The sequence below is a fragment of the Maniola jurtina genome, chromosome 2 (genome assembly GCF_905333055.1).
Source record: "Maniola jurtina chromosome 2, ilManJurt1.1, whole genome shotgun sequence".
NCBI classification, from domain to species: Eukaryota; Metazoa; Arthropoda; class Insecta; order Lepidoptera; family Nymphalidae; genus Maniola; species Maniola jurtina.
Window position 1 is genome coordinate 13,123,496 of NC_060030.1, and position 20,331 is coordinate 13,143,826.

General features: G+C 35.1%; 3 protein-coding genes across 18 annotated transcripts in view; 2 read left to right on the plus strand and 1 right to left on the minus strand.

Annotated features, from left to right (window-relative positions):
• The window catches only part of LOC123876549 (mucin-4-like), a 118,026-nt gene extending 114,413 nt beyond the window's left edge, over nt 1-3,613 (plus strand). For 2 of the 3 annotated variants that reach the window (XM_045922856.1, XM_045922863.1), the window contains exons 12-16: nt 342-567; nt 844-1,136; nt 1,451-1,595; nt 1,793-1,991; nt 2,078-3,613. In XM_045922856.1, the coding sequence (XP_045778812.1) occupies nt 342-567; nt 844-1,136; nt 1,451-1,595; nt 1,793-1,991; nt 2,078-2,236 (1,022 nt within the window). In that variant the 3' untranslated portion in view covers nt 2,237-3,613. The remainder of the gene's footprint in view (nt 1-341; nt 568-843; nt 1,137-1,450; nt 1,596-1,792; nt 1,992-2,077) is intronic. The other variant, XM_045922871.1, reaches the window with a different exon arrangement.
• Nucleotides 3,614-3,796: 183 nt separating this feature from the next.
• LOC123872790 (ionotropic receptor 21a) lies at nt 3,797-12,820 on the plus strand. Its single transcript, XM_045917322.1, has 10 exons — nt 3,797-3,800; nt 4,111-4,781; nt 5,317-5,513; nt 6,168-6,299; nt 7,278-7,439; nt 8,556-8,797; nt 9,539-9,679; nt 10,235-10,430; nt 11,055-11,253; nt 12,261-12,820. The coding sequence occupies exons 1-10, from the start codon at nt 3,797-3,799 to the stop codon at nt 12,798-12,800; spliced, it is 2,484 nt and encodes an 827-aa protein (XP_045773278.1). The 3' UTR covers nt 12,801-12,820.
• A 5,282-nt stretch (nt 12,821-18,102) lies between these two features.
• Nucleotides 18,103-20,331, minus strand: part of LOC123876561 (myocyte-specific enhancer factor 2) — an 88,718-nt gene continuing 86,489 nt past the window's right edge. For 9 of the 14 annotated variants that reach the window (XM_045922950.1, XM_045922879.1, XM_045922921.1 and 6 more), the window contains exon 9: nt 18,103-20,303. In XM_045922950.1, the coding sequence (XP_045778906.1) occupies nt 20,167-20,303 (137 nt within the window). In that variant the 3' untranslated portion in view covers nt 18,103-20,166. The remainder of the gene's footprint in view (nt 20,304-20,331) is intronic. The other 5 variants (XM_045922937.1, XM_045922930.1, XM_045922913.1 and 2 more) reach the window with 1 other exon arrangement.

Here is a 20,331-nt window from a genome sequence, read left to right on the forward strand (position 1 = left end):
CTTTGTGTATGTGTAAGGGCGTTATATGAGTCGAATATTTATCAGGTCAAAATGGTTCTTATAAATAATATGAAATCCTATAACTACGTAACAAAAAATAGACGACTCGAAACTTATAAAACTAATGGCCATCTATATATATTATTATATATCATATTTCTTTATAAGTATTTACAGGGACTTTAATTTTTAATAATCCGATGTTTCTTTCTTTTCTTTTCCCCTTTCTACCTCTTTGCCTCTACCTTCTATTGCCTGTCATGTTCTTCCACTTCCTGACACTCGATTAACACACCCAAAACCAAATGCACAATCACAATCCGTATCCCGTGACAAAACAGGCGACATGCCGGTGGATAAGATCCCGCAAATGGTCCTGCTGACATTTGACGATTCAGTAAATGATTTGAACAAGGTATTGTACGCGGACTTGTTTGAGAAAGGTCGCGTCAATCCGAACGGGTGTCCCATTTCTGCTACATTTTACGTATCCCATGAGTGGACGGATTACAGTCAAGTCCAAAACCTTTATTCGGCGGGACACGAGATGGCTTCTCATACAGTTTCGTAAGTTCATGATAAGCGTTTTGGCACTAAGCTTACATTGCACAATTTTGAAATATTATCAAATAATATTAGGACAATTTATGGTTTATTTGAAAAAAAACCTATTACTTATAGCAAATATCTAAAATTTCTAAAATCTATCATAACAACTTATTTTTCTACATAATGGTGTATGGCTTGAATAACTTTATTTTTAACTTAACTTTTAAAAGCACAAACAATATTTAGTGCTTCTTTACTAACTAAACTTAAAACAAAACCAAATATTATTTTCAGACATAGTTTTGGTGAACAATTTTCCCAAAAGAAATGGAACAGAGAAGTTGGTGGTCAAAGAGAGATTTTGGCAGCTTATGGTGGTGTTAAACTTGAAGATGTCAGAGGAATGAGAGCACCTTTCTTGTCCGTTGGTGGCAATAAGATGTTCAAAATGTTGTACGACTCTAACTTTACATACGACTCGTCTTTACCTGTGTACGAAAATAAACCACCCAGCTGGCCTTATACCTTGGATTATAAATTATTCCACGATTGCATGATTCCGCCCTGCCCAACAAAATCATACCCAGGTGAACTTTATTCAGAAACTTTTTTTTTCTCTCGTCTGGCTTTACAAAGATTAGCCAATGTCAAGTTTGTAGTTATTTGTAACAAGTTAGTTAAACTATACAAGTATGGACCCCGTCTGTACCGGCGCTCGCCGACATACGCACGGCACCCCCTTAGAGCGCTTTCCAGTCAGTTTTAACAACAAAAAAAACACTCCAAAAAGGCAGAGCACGCCCGCGAGCTAACACCAACACAGACGAAGTCCCAGAAACTCTCTATTCTCGCGGTTGAATTTGTATATTATCTGTTACTAACCAAGCCCAATATGTTCCAGGAGTTTGGGAGGTACCTATGGTGATGTGGCAAGATCTTAACGGTGGAAGATGTTCCATGGGAGATGCTTGTGCTAACCCACCTGAAGCGGAAGGCGTTTACAAAATGATCTTGAAGAACTTTGACAGACATTACACGAGCAATAGGTAAATGAAACGTCTCTTATTGTTTACCAGGCTAAGAATATAATAATTGTTTTTTCAGCTTACTATATGGATAAAATGACACCAAATCTTTTCTTCTCATAATACGAGCGTTAGTCTTATTTATGTCTGTGAGCTTAATCTTTTATATTTGCCTCATTGTAGTTTTGGTCCATATTAACTTAATTTATTTTTTCTAGGGCTCCATTCGGCTTATTCTACCACGCAGCTTGGTTCACCCAACCCCATCACAAAGAAGGTTTCATCAAGTTCTTAGACTTCATCAATAAAATGCCCGATGTATGGATTGTAACAAATTGGCAAGCGCTACAGTGGGTTCGAGATCCAACTCCAATTTCAAGATTAAATAACTTCCAACCATTCCAATGCAATTATGCGGTAAGATTTCTATCAGAATTATGTTTCTTGTGAAATACCGTTTCTTTATTTACTTTAATTCATTGACATAATTTGTAATTCTTCAGGATCGACCTAAGAAGTGCAACAATGCTAAAGTATGCAATCTTTGGCACAAATCCGGAGTACGATACATGAGAACATGTCAACCTTGTCCTGAGATTTACCCTTGGACCGGCAAGACGGGCATCAGATCATCACGGATCGACAATGAGATTGAAGAATAAGCAGATACTGTTATTAGTTATTAACAAATTACGCCCATCCTGAGTAATGATCCATTAGAATTTGCTTTTTAATTTTAAGGCAACGAGGCAAGGATCATTCAGCTAGTAAATTATTGTCAGTAGAAATTGTTTTGTCACCTTCACCTAGTGAGTGCCATTTAGACTTGATGGTCACAAAGCAAAAATGTAAATTGTAAACAATTTCATCGTAGTTAAGGAGAACGTTTTGCTAGTTCGTTAGTGTAATTAACTTCGCTCCTGTTAGTTAAAGTTATGTAATGCATTGGAAGCTGTGATATTGTGTCTTTTCAATCGTCTTAAAAAATCTGCTTTCAAACAATCTGTAAGTTCCGTTTGACGAATTTACGTATGATGTTATCGATCTTATGATATTCTGCTTTATACAGGTGTCCTTTCTCATGATCGTTTTAATTTTAAGTGTACTTCAAATACTCTCTCATTTTGGAATGGAAAATTATATTTAGATGTAAGATTTATAACAGCTATAAAATCACAAAGTGATATTTTTACATACTCTGAATTATTGTCATCTTCAATACTTTTTTTTGATAACCATTATTGTTCATAATTTTTAAAATAAGCCATATTAAAAATTAGAAAAAAAAAGATTTCTTATCTTGCCAGCGTTGTGGTTGACACTGCCTTTTTATACAATTTGTAAATATAGTTATTAGAATTTAATTTTTTTTAAGTGTTAGGATATAGTATTTTATGAGTTGTAAGCGCCCGTTAGATGAAAATATATACTTAGCTTTTCAAATAATACTACGCTTAATATGAACAAAGGTTTTCAAAATTTTATTTATATATATTTTAGCGTCGCGCAGACGTCTGTCTACATCGCAATAAGTGATGAAGCACATGTTTATGTGACTGCTAATAAATATTATAATTAAAACAATTTTACAGTGCTTTATGAAAATAAAGAGACAAACTGAAGTTTTTAATTTACAGCGTTCTATTATGTAAAGAATCATTGCTTTTCAGATCATATATTTTTCCCTTTCGAGTTTTCATTACTTTTTTATATTATTAATATTTAATGCTGCGTGCACTAAATATAGTAGAAGCGCTTACAAATTTATCTACTTATTTAAAACAATTTGCAATATTTATATGTCCTATTAATGTAAATATAGGTTTAATATTTAAAATTGGAAGTTCCATCCATTTCCAAATAATATTCGATTGATGTTTGTCTATTCTCTCGGCTGATTCTATGTAACTTGGACGTGAATCTTTTTTACTGGAACCCGTTTTTGATGCTGTGTCAAATTTTGCATTCATTTTGATAATAAATTATCTGGTGATGTAATAAATGCCACCAGTGCAAATGAATAAAATAATATAATGCTATTTTTGAGTTTTATTGTACCTACTACCAATTCATCATCATCATCATTACAACTTTATAACTTTGTAAAACATAACTTTTGGACCCTAGAAGTGGCTGAAGTGTTAACAGCCGCAGTTGCACCTTTTTTACTCATATTAAAATAAGAGTTATATGAATCTACCCAAAATTGAATCAAGTCGCAGATGAGTATTTCAAGGACAACGATAAAAATCTAGTAATTTTTTGGCCATGACATTAGATTTGGTAGACTGAATACTAAATACGATTAGTTCATAAAAAATGAAATTTCAATCATAACACTTGTTCGAAAACGACGTTGTGCTGTTAAAGGTCATGAAAACTAATAAAAAGACGAGACTGCAACAGAAAACATTTATTTCTAACTTTTGTAAAGATAAGAGACGCCAAAAAATGTTCTTTTGATTTCCTGAAAAAAATATGAAAATGAAAATATTGATATTTTTATTGTTACAAAACTTTTACCATGTGACCTTAGGTGAAGAAATTGAAAATTACCAATTAATACTAGGCCCCCAAACACGGTTCTCCAACCATCGTCTACAGACCAAGCCTTTGAAAAGTAAATATTCAAAATGTAGGAATGGTGAAGTGGTTCGACAAACGTTTGAAGAAATACGTGTTAATGGGACAAATAGAGTTCTTAATAAACGTTTAGCGGACCCTGTTTTTCACGGACACCCAAAAACCAGAGAAGAAGTATGGCATGAAAATTTTCTGAATAAAAGTCCAGTCTTCGATCAAAACCCTTCTCTTATCAAATTGATCCATAATGTAACCTTAACATACCTCAGTGATTGTACACCGGTAATACTGTACGATAGTCAAATAAAATCGCACGAAAACCAGTTATTTCAGGACTTATTCAAAAGTTTCCCTGTAACTTTCGTACATGGATACATAAACGAGAAAGACAATTTAGAAGAACCGAGATTATTACAAGCAAAACGGCAGTGCCTTCATTTCATATTATTTCTTACTGATGTACAGAAAAGCGCCAAGGTTTTGGGTAAACAGTCCAAAAGTAAAGTTATTGTTGTAGCCAGATCTTCTCAATGGGCAGTTCAAGAATTTCTGTCAGGGTCTATATCGAGATCTTTTGTCAATCTACTTGTTATTGGTCAGAGCTTCAAAGATGACGAGAACTTGGTAAGATATGCATTTGAATAGTTAGTAGAATAGGTAGGTTAGACAGAATAGTAATAAGTGCAGCGGTGTATAAAAAAATATCCAATAAGAACCAAGACCAAGGGATTTTTAACGCTTCGGCAATAGGCATTAAAGTTTTAAGAAAACAAATAAAGTACGCAAGAAATTTATATGAAGATAAATCTGACAAATCTACACAGGTTCAAGAAGTATATTTTTTGGAGAAGTAGGTACGTAATAGTTAATGCCTAGCATGTTTTTATTTTACAACTACGAGTAAATAATGCCCGGCATGCATTTGTACTGCAACACACGCATCACCTCTTGTACGTTGATGATACTACGTTTAAAACCTTTTCGCAAGTGCTAACAAAAACGGTATAAAGTTTAACTCACTCGGACCAACGATGTTTGAATGCATAGGTAACGAACAGACCGACCAACGTTATGTTTTACATAATGTAACGGATTTACGGAGACTGTCTGCAGACTTCAGGGTCAAAAGAAATGAAAACCCAATAAAAACTGATTTCAGGAAGTCCCATACATACTGTATACTCATATTTTATACGTCGATGGGCTCGGTGCCAGCAAGCCGCAAGTACTGTGTTCCTGGAACAACGGGAAATATTCCAGAAATGTTGATTTGTTTCCCACCAAAATGACTAAGGGTTATGCTGGACATCGGTTTATTATCGCTGCTGCAAACCAGCCACCTTTTATATTCAGAAGGTACATAAATATCCTAGGATAATACCTAATTATGAGAGATAGGTAGGTAGTTAGTAAGTATAAAGTATTTTTTTCATATTATTTGAAGAATTTTAGTACATAATAGAAAAGTGATGGTCGACGACAAAATTAGATGGCGTAGGTACGGTCAGCCTCAGAATTCGAGTAGCAAGCAAAACCTTAATTATGACCTTTTTCTGTAAACACGCCACACACAAATAAATACAAATGATAGTTTAGCACTGGTGGAAACAGATTCAACTAAGATATGTTTTTAAATGGAAGGATGCGTGCTATGGATGCATGCTATGGCTGCGTGCTATGAATGCCTGCTATGGGCCGTCGACAAGGGTGCAGAGCAGAATACCTACAGTATGCGCATCTTCTTCGCGCAGCTACTTTGCGGCGGCGCATCTTCCTCGCATAGCTACATAGCTTAGTATTGGTGGAAACGGTCACATATTTTCGTAGCGTAGATTTCACATCTTCGCAGCATAGCTGCATAGCACATCTCTGGTGGAAAGGCACCCTAACACTTGTGTATAACTAGTTACAGTGCCACGCAAATATGATCATTAAGGTGCTACACGACTAAAGGTCTTTAACTGTACCTACAATACTTTTAAGTCTATAACAAATTTATCTTTTGTCTAGAATACAAACTGATTCGGACGGAGGCAATCCTCGTGTGGTCTGGGACGGTTCTGAAGTTAGAATCCTCAATTTACTAGCCGCGAGAAATAACTTTTCCATCGAAATAGTGGAACCTCGTGATCTTCATTTGGGGTAACCTTCTTAATTTTACTGAAGCTCGTCGACGATGTCAGTCAGTCAGAAAGTCAGTTGTTCCAGAAACGCTGACTTTTAAAAATAAACAGAAGCCAAATACTAATTTGTATATTTCTAACTTCAAAAATGACGGACTTCCATCCGCTGTTTAACCCATAGGGGATGAAGCCAAATACCAGTTTCTATATTTTTAAATTCAAAAATGATTTTTCACCCCCCCTTATAGGATGAAGTTTCAAAAATCCTATCTTAACCTACCTACTGAAAAAGTCAGATGATTTCTGAGATGTTGTTGTTGGGAAATCCCATCAGGCATACATACAGTTAGCCAGATACAAAGTTTTATAAAATTCGGCACAGAACTCAGTAATCATAACCGTCAGAGCTGTAAAAGGCAGTATTGAAAATTAAAAATTAAAGTCAAAAGAACTAGCTAGCCGCATCAAGCGCGTCAACATGAGTGCATTAGGGTCCCAATAGTGATTAACTTTGCGGACATCATCCGCATTTTGACGTTGCATTCGATGCAGCTGACTCGTGCATGCTTCATGTACCACAGGTTGCAGGCCATTTCGTGATGGGGTTCATTTATCAACTAGATAATACCCGCGGCTTCGTCCGCGTGGATTTAGGTTTTTGAAAAATCCGTGGGAACTCTTTGCTTTTCCGGGATAAAAAGTTGCCGAAGGCAGTTTCCCGGGCGTAAGCTACCTCTATACCAAACATATAAATCGGTTAAGCGGATAGACCTTTAAGAATCCCGTAGGAACTTTTTGATTCTCCGGGATAAAAATACTTACTTAGCCTAAGTCCGTCTCTGGGATGTAAGCTAACTCTGTACCTTTCATTAAAATCGGTTGAGTGTTTGAGCCGTGAAAATGTAGCAAACAGACAGACAGACATACTATCGCATGTATAATCTGTATGGAAGTATGGATTTTTTATCATACCTACTTATATATTTTGTCTGTGTAGTCCAGGAGACGCCGTTTCAAGAGAAGTAGCTCTTGGTCGAGCGGACATAGGCGTAGCTGGATTGTATGTGACTGACGAAAGGATTCGCGACATGGATATGAGTTCCTCTCATTCTCAAGACTGTGCAGTGTTCATTACGTTGACATCCACAGCCCTTCCTCGGTTGGTAACTATATGATAATAAATAAACATAAGTAACTAATATTTTACCTACTGATCATCCAATTTTTATATTGAGTTTAAATCATTCTGAACATTTTTCATTCAATAAAAAAGTACAAATCCCTGCTCTACAATTCTGATTCTGCCGGGGTATTCCGTGACGGATCTGTCCCTTGTCAATAAATAACTGATATTGCCGGCACTATAGTACCTAATCTGAAGTTCAATGGCTTTGTTATTGAACTTCGAATTCCAATTCCTTGATCGTGTTCCTTATAAATAAATAAGTAACTGGTGTTCATTTCACGTGTCGTGACGTAAAATTTACCACGTCCCTACATAAGTACTTACCTAAAGTAAAATTAACAATATTTTATTTAAGTAGGTATAGATATGAATTAACCACTATTTCGTGACTTTCAGACCAGCTGTAACTTGTAGCACCAAATATTAAAAATCTCGAACCTATGCTGCAATAACTTTTAGATACAGGATTTCGTTGACGCTAGCCTTCACCTGGTGCACTTAAGAGGGCTCCTCCGTCACTCGTTTTATACAATCGTAGTTCCAATTTCATTTGAATATTAAGCAACCAAAGTCCATGAAATTTTGCAGTCATATTCTAGAAACTAATATCTATGTCTGTGGTTTTCCAGATTTCTGTTAAAATATTCGGTTTCAAAGTTACGTGGTCTTTAAAATTTACATACAAATATTTGAGCCCCTGTAATTTTAAAAGTACATATTTTTAGAAAAATCTAAAACACCACAGACACAGATATTAGTTTCTAGAATATGTCTGCAAAATTTCATGGACTTTGGTTGCTTAATATTCAAATGAAATTGGAACTACGATTGTATGAAACGAGTGGAAACGAGTGACGGAGAGAGCCCTGTTAAGGGTAGGTATGACAGCAAAAAGCATTATATTCTAGTATATCTGTAAGCATGCGTCTCTGATGTGATACAAAGACGGACCAGCTACATCATGACCTCAGGCCCTGAAAGACTTATTAAATTGCATGCTTTGCATGTCAATATTACACGAATGACTGTCGATGACTTTCTTAATAATATCACCTTTTCCTTCTTGATAAAAATCTTCTATGTTTCCAGATATCGAGCAATCCTCGGTCCATTCCATTGGCACGTTTGGGTCGCTCTGACATTCACCTACATGTTCGGCATCTTCCCTCTGGCCTTCTCTGACAAACATACCCTACGACACTTGTTACACGATAAGGGGGAAGTTGAGAACATGTTCTGGTATGTCTTCGGAACGTTTACGAATTGCTTCACGTTCGTCGGCAAGAACTCTTGGAGCAAAACCACCAAGATCACTACGAGAATTTTGATTGGCAAGTTGCATTTACCTAACTGTATGTATACTTGTCCACACGCAATGAAAATTTGTGTTTTGAAATTGCGGTTTTTGGTTCAGCAGATAATTGTGATACTTATAATAGCAATAGTACAAAGGTATATTTGAATACTACTTACCTAGGTATTAGTTCAGACATATTTTCATTGGTACAAGACAGTAAGGGGTATCTGTCAAGGGGTAACGTAAGTATGTACCTACCTACGCACCTGAAGAATATCCGCAGGATCAAAGCGTAGGCGTGGCAATCAATGAAACCAGCATTTTAGAAATATTCCGCATAATATTCCTAAGTAGTTTATAATTCAAATGTAAATTAAAAATTTATAACACCCCCGACAAGAGAAGGTTACAGTAGGTAACTAGAAAAGAGCTGATAACTTTCAAATGGCTAAACCGATTTTCTTGGATTATAGCTAAGAACACTCTCGATCAAGCAACCTTTCAAACAAAAAAACTAAATTAAAATCAATTCATTAGTTTAGGAGCTACGATGCCACAGACAGATACACAGATACACACGTCAAACTTATAACACCCCTCTTTTTGGTTCGGGGGTTAATAAAATGCCAGGCATTCGTGAATCGCAATACGTTCTTTAACGGCTAACGCAAACATGAGGGCTTTAGTAGTTATGGAATACCTTTTAGTAAATGCATAAGTACACCCAATGCATTTTCTTTCGACCAATAAAAATTAATGTACCTATATTTTCTAGGCTGGTATTGGTTATTTACGATTATAATAACAAGTTGTTATACTGGATCGATCATAGCGTTCGTGACTCTACCAATATTTCCTGAAACAGTGGATTCGATAAAGCAACTTCTCTCAGGTTTCTATCGCGTGGGAACTTTAGGTAAGATTTTTTTAATTAATGTAGATACAAAATCATCATCATCATCTAAACCGATCCACTCCTGAGCATGATTCTCCACTCAGAACGAGATTGGGTTAGGCAGTGCCAGATAGAATAACGCTTCATAATTAAAATCCTTATAATTATTCTACGTAAGTAGGTACTTATCTAAGCTACAAAATACAATATTTGCTTATTTCTAAAAGAACAAATTGACTGACAGACTTATCAACGTATCTAGTATGTACCTACATATTTATAGCTCAGACCACTGCACTAGGTCTCGAAACTTATGAATTTGCATGCAGGTTTTTATACAGACACCCAATGTAGGTACATCCCCACTAAGAAATTTGAGAGATCAATGGGGGGGTATTCAAAAACCTAATGCAGACAAAGTCGCAGTAAAAGGATAGTAATGTCAGATTTCAAAATAATCTAAACAACCTGACGGACGAGCAGTCATTTTGAACAGCCTCAGATTGCCCCAAGTCAATGCTGCTTGACTGATTGAATAAAACGAAGATTTGTATGTTTTCGGCCTTATTCTAACAGATCGAGGTGGCTGGGAGCGATGGTTCTTCAACTCATCTGATCCACTAACAAATAAGCTTCTGAAGAAAATTGAACTAGTGCCCAATGTTAGAGCCGGCATTCGGAACACTACGAAGGCATTCTTCTGGCCTTACGCTTTCTTGGGGTCTAAAGCCGAGCTTGAATATATCGTGCAAGCTAATTTTACGAAGGTGGAGTAAGTGTGTCTCTCTTTTTAATTGTGCCTCAGAACTCCTTAATAAGTAGTTTCGTTCAGTCCGTCTGTCCGTGTGTCAGTCATTTTAAAAGTCATTGAGCCCGTTCACGCAACACAAACAAATTTTGAAAGAAAATTTTCAGAGTAGGTTCCTCCTCGAGTGAAATTTCATCACACTAATATTATAAAGGCAAAAGTTTGTATGTGTGTGTGTGTGTATGTTTGTTACTCCTTCACGTAAAAACTACGGGACGGATTTGGCTGAAATTTAGAATGGAGATAGATAATATCTTGGATTAGCACATAGGCTACTTTTTATCCCGGAAAATCAAAGAGTTCCCACGGGATTTCGAAAAACCTAAATCCACGCGGGCGAAGTCGCGGGCATCGGCTAGTTGAAAATGTATTTTAAAATGATTATGAGGTTTCTTACGTTGTTACGTTTGTTAACGTATGACGTTACTTTTACAAAATAATGACCATCAAAGTTTTTAGCAACTAGCATGACTAGGTTCCTACTCGCTTGGTCAGTTTTTTATCCGGCATCAACCAAAGTTAGGTTTAATATGTAGGCACGAGCTGTAGGTTCAGTTTATACCTAGGTACACCTACCTACTGTTTCAGATCAAAACGTTCCGTCCTCCACATATCCAACGAATGCTTCGTATCGTTTGGGGTCAGTATGGGCTTTCCCAACAACTCACTCTACAGCGCAAAGCTAAGCCGTGACATAAGGAGGATGTTGCAAAGTGGAATCGTTGATAAGCTGATAGACGAGGTGCGCTGGGAAATGCAGAGATCAAGTTCGGGAAAGTTGCTATCGGTAAGTAAATATACCTGGCTTCTTTTATCGATTACAATGCGATCTCACCTGATGGTGAGTGATGGAAGCGGACCGACTTGGCCAAAATACCGCCTGCGTTGTCGTATTAGTTTACAAATTGGGAAAAACCAAATTAAATTTGAATTTCGCGGGCAGACCCGTCGCATCTACCTTATAAAAACTTCCATATATATCTCTTCCAAGTTTAAGTTTTTAACCGACTTCGAAAAACGGAGGAGGTTCTCAATTCGTTAGAACCTTTTTTTTGTACCTAGTTTTTCTGAAATCCTCCTTTTTTGCGAAGTACAATTTAGTGTAGCCCTAATCTGTTCGTTTTATTAATTTTTCCACCTGACAACCAGCAACGATGCTAGGAAAAAGCAGCCTAACCAATGAGTGTTATCAGATTTTGTTTAACTACCCTTGTTTTCTACTCACCATTGTAATTTGTAACGGAATGCTGAAACTTATCGGTACCTACATCTTTGCCGTTATAGATCCCTCTGTACAAGACGAAAAAGTGCAACTCTGTCGTATACGAGTACCTAAATTAAATAATAATCTTCGTCCACGAAAGAATAAACTTTTCGTGGTACCAGTTCATCGTACTGTTGCTCGATCTATGGCACCGATACCGCGTTCATTGGCTTCCTTCAACGCGCTCTCGGATATAAATGATCAATGGGATCCATTCAATGACGGGTGGGCATCGTTGGTTCAGGAGTTACTGAGGTACGCGGAGAGCATTGAATGAACAGGATCATTCAGTGCTCTCAGCGTATACATTCATTCAAATTTTAAAATCTTTTATTGTATCATATTTTGTTCTATCTTTACCTTTTATTTTTCTTTTTGTATTTGTATAATAATTAATCATCTAGTTCGTGTAAGTGGCTCTGCCGTTCAATTAGATGTAAATAAATAAATAATAAAGCGTTTCACGTAACAATAGGTAGGTACTAAGGTTGAATGATTATTATTAATAATTATGATTTACTTAATAACAGGTGGGACGCGATTCATCCTCTCATCTAGGCTCATTAGAAGAGAGAGGATTGACTCTAGAAGATACCCAAGGAATGTTTCTCTTACTTGGCGCAGGATTTCTTATCGCAGCGACAGCCCTTTTGTCTGAATGGATGGGAGGATTTTCAAGGCGTTGTTGCATGCTACGTAAAAGACTCACATCCAATAGGAGTTCCAACCAATCTTTGATACACAATCCTAGAGCGTCTGTCCTAACTAAAAATGATAGCATTGATAGTATTTTACATTTTGGTACAAGATCTTCAAGTATTGAATCTAGAGAGACACTCGACGGACAAATTATAGATGTTCCCCAAGAAAATATAACTATACATAACGATGAAGATGTAAAGACAGATTCTAGGCGATCCAGTTCAGTTGATTTGGACAGACAAGTGCAGGAGATTTTTGATAAAGACGAATACAGAAGACGAATAGTTTTGGAAGAAATTGTGTCTATGGAAGATAGTAGAGAGAATACTGCTTCGAGGGGTGTATTTGGAGATCGCATTACTAAATAGAGAAATAATAAGATAGATATTAGATAAAGGCCTAGCACAAACTGTGGTCCTAGTGTTTTATGAGCTTTAGTTGTTCATCTTTTGCATCCGCTTTCTTGTGTTTTAGATTAAATAAAGTATATTACTAGATTCATCCTAGTTTAATTATATTGTTATCAATTAATGAGATATCGATGTCTTTGCAAAAATCCGCGTTGTCTAAATTAGTGCCTATTGCTATTCATTATTATAAAAGTCATTGACATAGATATCTGCAAAAATCCGCGATGTCAAAATTAGTATTTGTTACCTACTGTTTTTATAACTAATTTTTGGAAATAGTGCAACATGGCTGCTTTCTGCACAACTAGTTCCAATTGCTACGTTGGGTATCTACAACTTTGGGTTACGGCCTGCGCACACGAGGTATTGTTGTCTGCGGAGGACAAAAATGGATCACTAAGAACTGCATCGCATAAGGTACACGATGAAGTAATATTACGGCGAAATAGAAAATTATGAGGGATTTTTGTTCTCCGCGGACAGTTGTCCCTCGTCTGCGCAGGGCCCAGAATTAGTTCTTGATCATGATCCTTTAAATTTATACTAATTACAACAGATTTCATGAAATAATAAACGACACTGACATCCAACTCTTTATTATCCTTCGAACAGTCATCAAAATAATTTATAACAATTTTCTAACACTGTCCATTAACATTAATATTTCAATCAATGAGATGTTACTTTCAATACTCATTTATACACAGGGCAGAATTGGCTGCCACAGGCGCTGTTAGACCTAAATTAATGCAATATTTGGCCCGGCCTCTTCTTAAAAATAAATTATACATTATGACTTAAATTCCCCCGAGGCGCCTAGAAAAATCATCGGCACCCCGTCGGTATCAGTAAAAATATCGATAAAATACAACAGGTTCTGCATTACGTTTTGTAAATTCAAACAAAAATATACCTAATACCTACCTAAGCGATTGTTACATTATGTATTGCACAACTGATGTTACAGAGAAATAAGTGTGAAATCGACTTGAGTATTCAATAAGGATATGTATTCATATACCTAATCTACCTGGGTTGTTCACGAGCGCTATGAAACAATAGCAAAGAGGCATGGAAGGGACGAGAGGACTATTAATTATAACATATACTAAGTCGAAATCTAATCTGATTTCGGATGCTCTACGCTTATGACTACAACATTTAAATGCAATAATGTAAATTGAATCGACTCTTTGCTATTGTCACAGAGCTGTATAAATACAAGTAAAACATACACAAAAAGTAGAATATATCTACGAAACAAACGAAGCAAACCCTTTTTACAATACCACACAACACAGTTGTGCGTGAAATGAATGTTACGGCCCGTGTACACGAGGGACTACTGTCCGAGGACAAAAATGCACCACTAAGAACTGCATCGTATAACGTACACGATGCACTAATAGTACCTTCAGCGAAAAAATGTAGGATATAGGACTTTTGTCCCCTAAGGACAATAGTCCCTCGTCTGTGCAGGCCCTTATAATTATTTAAATAATTATTATCATTAATTATACAGTGAAATCATTCCCGATAGCAAAGCTCACAACCTCGGAAATAATGCTCCCAATACCAGCTTACTGTTGATACTTTATACAATAAAGTCGATAGATTAACAAAAGTGCAATCGACAAGGTCTTCTCAGACATAGATATTTATTATAATATGTGATTGAATAACATAAACTGATAGATAAGTATTGTGGCTAATTCTGTACTACATAATTTCTAGATTGACAGGCCTAACGACGAAATTAAATAATCAACCTATCCATAATCTGGCTAATTCTCGAAAAAGACCACAATTCTTGACAAAATATAACAATGATGCTAAGTAACCTGCCAACAGACTACAGATAGGATTATTATTGTTATTAATTTCATCCGTAAATCTAGTGCTATCTTTTTCCGCAGAGAGCGTTCTGAAAGGGACAGCAATATATTAATTAGACTTGTCATTTCAGTTCAGTTTTGAGATACAGTGCCTACTACAGAATTAGCCACATTATTTCTTAATAATATAGTATTACATGAAAATATGTATAAACAGGTTTACTGCAATTTATACATTTACATATACGTAATTATGGATTAACAACATTTTGAGTGCAATCTCAGATGATAGGTATGTAGGTAACAACGTGTGTTAGATATTTAAATACCAACCGATTTTTAAGTAAAACTATCAGTAAGTACAATTGAAAAATTTGAATTTTACATAATAAGAATCAACAGTTTGTGATAAAATGTCAAAATTCCCCAAAACTTTTCATCATGATATTTAAATCGAATGAATGAAATAATTATAAAAATAGGTAAGTATGTCGTTAGGTACTAATTAATATAAAATTTTATACCAAAATACTCGAATGTTTCCTACTTCGTTATTTCCCGAAAATATTGTACTGAAAGTTTTACTCGTAAATCGCAATAGGTATTTTTTTAAATACCTAATATTTTGATGTGAAGTGAAGTCGTTCAGTGATTTCATAAAATTGAAAATTAATGAAAATCAACATTAGTTTTTGATCATTTTCTCTATTTGTTTTCAATAGTTTCGAAAACATTGAAACAATAGCAGATCGATTTCAACAATCAACTTTAGACCTTTAACAGGGCTCTCTCCGTCACTCGTTTCCACTCGTTTCATACAATCGTAGTTCCAATTTCATTTAAATGTTAAGCAACCAAAGTCCATGAAATTTTGCAGACATATTCTAGAAACTAATATCTGTGTCTGTGGTGTTTTAGATTTTTCTAAAAATATGTAGTTTTAAAATTACAGGGGCTCAAAGATTTATATGAAAATTTTAAGACCGCGTAACTTTGAAACAGAATATTTTAACAGAAATCTGGAAAACCACAGACATAGATATTAGTTTCTAGAATATATGTGCAAAATTTCATGGACTTTGGTTGCTTAATATTCAAATGAAATTGGAACTACGATTGTATGAAACGAGTGGAAACGAGTGACGGAGAGAGCCCTCTTAACGTCTATGATAGGTCTATGGGTAAGTACCTAATTACTTAGATTTTAAAGTAACGAATTGCACATAATAAATTATTTAAAAACGGCCAAATGACAACGGTTGAGCAAATTTCAAAAAATTGGAAAGCACACAAAAGTATTGAAAGGAACCTTATTTAAAGGCGGTCTCTCCGTCACTTGCTCCATACAAACGTAATTTGTTCCTATTTGGATATTAACCAATCAAACTCGGTGTAATATTTAGTAAAGTAAAGGTGAAGTTTGTAGACACATTCTAGATTACCTATATCCACGAGTATGTTTGGTTTGTCAGATTTCCGTAAAAACAGTTTTAAAGTTACGTTTAAGTTTAAAGATTTGTGTGTAAATTCTCGAGACTGTGTAACTGAATATTTCAGTTTCAAAGTATGGAAAACCACAGACAATTTATAGATTAGTTTCTAGAACGTGTCTACAAAATTTCAGTGAGTTTGATAGATCAATATTCTAATAAGAACCAATATTTGTTTGGAGCTCACTAGGAATAAACTCCACTTAATTGTGTCATAGGTTAGCAATTTTTGAAGAACCAATATTTAAAGATTTTGCTAAATAAAGAGCTGAGATTTCCAGACGAGTCGGTAGATTTTAAAACTATTTGAGTCATCTGTAGCTTCATATGCACCAATGATATGCTATCTCTTCTACTCTCGTGCGTTTTTTTATATTCTGTCTTACTTATCAGCGAAAACAGATTTAATATAACGGATATTATGGTAAGTTTAATAAACAATATCATCGGCATATTCCACACATTTATGCGTATGCCTCAAGTCAAGGGCGCTCGGCCTTGGGGTGCTAAAAATTTGTAAGAAGTTACTACTTTTCGTTCTACCGTCTCATCCCAAAATATATTATTACGTATCTTTTTACTAATTAAAATGCATCGCACCACATTGAGAAATATTGCTGACCTAGGACAAAGTTTTAGGAACAAACGACCGAAAACGATCTAACGCTAGTCGCCCATTACACCACGCGAATACCAGCGAAATCTCAGGAGTTCGTCGTGTCGTGTAATGTGAGTTCAGCTTAAATGGGCATAACGGATTACGGAACTTTAGAATTTGTTAAAAAACAAGAATTTTGTAACAGTGCATTGTAATGTTATCACATTACAATTTAGACTTTTTATACTACACATACCTATTATATACGGTGTACTAATATTATGTATACTCCCTCAAACAAGGGACAACATTCATTATTATGCTCCAGTATTAAAATATTAATTCGTATTATATACTAGTGGTGTATAATATTTTACAATGCGAAAATACATTTTTCTTCGTTCAGACTTTTGAACTTCAAATTGGTTACCTCCCTGTACAAATTTTAACAAATATACATTCAACATTTTGTCACTGTGATTTGAAGGATTACATAATAATTTTGTTACTTTAATTACAGTGCTCGGTTTACATTAAACAGTAACGATATCTATATTTTTTATAATATATACCTACGTCATATAAATTGTTTTTATTCTATCCAACGATCCGTGTACAGTTGACGAATCATACTGCCTATGTATCGTACTAACACTAAAGGTATTTGCAACTGTACATTTTGTACAACATTCATAATAATATTCTTGCAATTGAAATACTGTTTTTAGAGTGCCAGTTTTTCATTCGCAAGTCTTTAAGGTTGTAATAATAATATTTGTTTATAGTTTGTAAATACTTATAAATATAAGGATGTGAAAAAGTCGATGCAAAAAATCTATACGTATGATACAAATTAGGTATATTATTATGGTACATTTAGGCACTGTGAGTAAGGCATCTACAGTGAAAGATATGAGGGGAAAGGTAACCTAATACTTGAATATATGATTTAGTGTACAAATGCCAGATATAAGAATATTAAATGTTTAAAATTTGAACTTTAGCGAGTGTCGTATATACTTACGTATAATATCCTATGTTTAAATACGAACTGTGATTACGAACCAGCCTAGTCATATTATTGATCATTAAAGGCCCAAATTAATAAATATTAATCTATTTATCTGTAATTTGTGGATAAATTACTTAGAAACGTTGTTGTAAGTACAAGTAGGTATTATTTCAAAAATTATGTGTACTTTTTAACAAATAACAACTTTTCTAAGTATCTTGTCGACAGATTACAGATAAATTGATTATATTAATTTTGACCGAAATTGAATTTTCATGTGAAAATTTTATTTAATGTAATTGACAACATTAACTAAGCCATCCAAAATATATAAAGCAGTTTTCTATTCCAAAAATATATCTGTGTAAAGTTTGATTTCAATTTTTAGTAATTTCTTGGTTTTGGCAACTGACTCAATTTAAGTAACTTATGTAAAAACATTCACGTATTAGGTTAAGGAATTCGATAGTTGACTAAATCTGAAGGCCATTAGCAATATTATTTTGAGCAATTTTCAAAGGAGGGAAGCAACGTCACCTTCAAAGCATTGTAGAAGGGATTTCTGCCATATTTAGGCTATTAATCGGTCAGACCTCTAACCTAAGTAGGTATAACATAAATTTTGCAACAGTAAGTACCTACCTACGTCCGTAGAAACTCTTTGATTTCCGGGACACAAAAGTAGTCTATATCCTTCCTTGGGATGCCCACTACTATGGATTTTAAATTGTACCGAAAGTCAACTATCGAGTTAAAGAATCGGTCTACAGTTAAAATGGTATGAAATAAAAAGGGCCATGAAAATTGGAAATTCATATTTGGGTAACAAATGCTTTCCTTAGGACATATTATTTGTTCATGATTTACAACAAAAATCGATTTTTATTATAAATGATACAACATTATCTAAAAATAGGGCGTTATGTGATTTTATAGTGCTTTACGAAAATATGTTATGATTTTTAGTGATAAATATATTTCTGTGTATGATTAAAGCTGAGAACTTTACATTTAGTATTGTAGTTCTTTGCAGAGGTTACATTTGATGCAAACAGGATTTCTAATGCAACACTTCAGATCACATTAACAAAATAATAATTTACTAACAACAAGCTTTCCTTTTACTAGTAACCAATTATAGCGACTAAATATACTATCGTGGGTACTTTAGAAGTACTGTTTTACAATTTACGATATTCAAAATTGACTTTATTTTTGGTCTGGGAAATGAGATACGCTCGCACGTGCTCTAAATTAATTTTTGAGTGATTTTGTTTCACTGTGTAAATTAGATTACAGTTATATTGTATCGTAATATAAATTGCCGAATGATGACTTGTAGAATCTTTAAGAGTCCTAAATTATAATGTAAATTGTGTTCTTTACTTACAAGACTGCTTAGAGTGCGAGTGTTATCATAAGAATTTTAAAGCTTCGTGTGGTACCTTTATAGTAGTCAACTCTAGCTAACATTACCTACTTACATTACATAACATTCGTTCCTAACGGGACGTGTATACATATTATGTAAATATTATTATGATTCTCATGTATAAATATGTCAATAGATAAAGTACAATATCCAATACATAACTTATTATCTTTTGTGATGACGCTACGCTTACTTAATTTACAAAGATTCAAAGTTCGGATGTCACACTAATGATATATTAAAATGGCACAAAAAAACTTTAAAACACTAACACAAAGTCAACAGTCGTTTTTGTTATAGTCTTGGAACGCACTTGCACTAGTTTATTACAGTGGTCTTTAATCCACATTTCCTCCGGCTGATCGCATTAGTCCACGCACCAAACCTCAGAACAACTCGCGTAATATTACCACTAATCAACTATAAGCTAAACAGATAATGGCACGGATTGCACATATAACTTCGCTATATACAAGGGTAGTTAGAAATCTATCTATTTCATAGATACCTTTAAAATTGATCAGGTTTGCATCTATACAATATTGTACTTAATTTTAAACATTAAACCTTAATCTTTAGTGTACTCGTATGTGCAATATTACATTATTTAATTACGTATCGTAGAAGGGTACAGTGAATATGAACATTTAGTCAACGTCTAAGGGGAATCAAGGTTTGTAAGGGAGAGTAAATAGCACTAGTCTGCCCTTTTCCAGCCTGAATCCGTTATCTAATACCACTAAAGACCGTGCCATATTTTTCAAAGCACCTTGTTCAACTCTATATAAATTCTGTAGTTAAATATGCTGCGGAAAAGAGCATTTTGTGTAGACCAGGACGGTATAGTACCGAAAGCTCGATGGAGGAGTTCGCCACGTCTGGGGGCCTGGAGGTGGCTGGCGCCTAACAGTGCGGGTGGAGGGGCCTCGGGTAGGAACCGAAGGCCTCATAGCCTAGCTATGTGGCCCAGCCGTCGATCCTCGGCCGCTTAGTGTGGGGCTGCTCGTAGTCTAGTGGGACGGTGTTGGCGTGCCGCATGTCCTGCCCGGCCGGTGACCCCATGTTACTTGACGTTACCGATCCTGAAAGATAAACTGATGTTAAAAAACGTTAGTCAAAATC

Excerpts from the sequence above, each read along its gene's own strand:
- LOC123872790 (XM_045917322.1), top strand. Across the intron at positions 8,798-9,538 it reads CACTACGAGAATTTTGATTG|GCTGGTATTGGTTATTTACG; the intron begins GCAAGTTGCATT and ends TATATTTTCTAG. Across the intron at positions 10,431-11,054 it reads GCTAATTTTACGAAGGTGGA|ATCAAAACGTTCCGTCCTCC; the intron begins GTAAGTGTGTCT and ends CTACTGTTTCAG.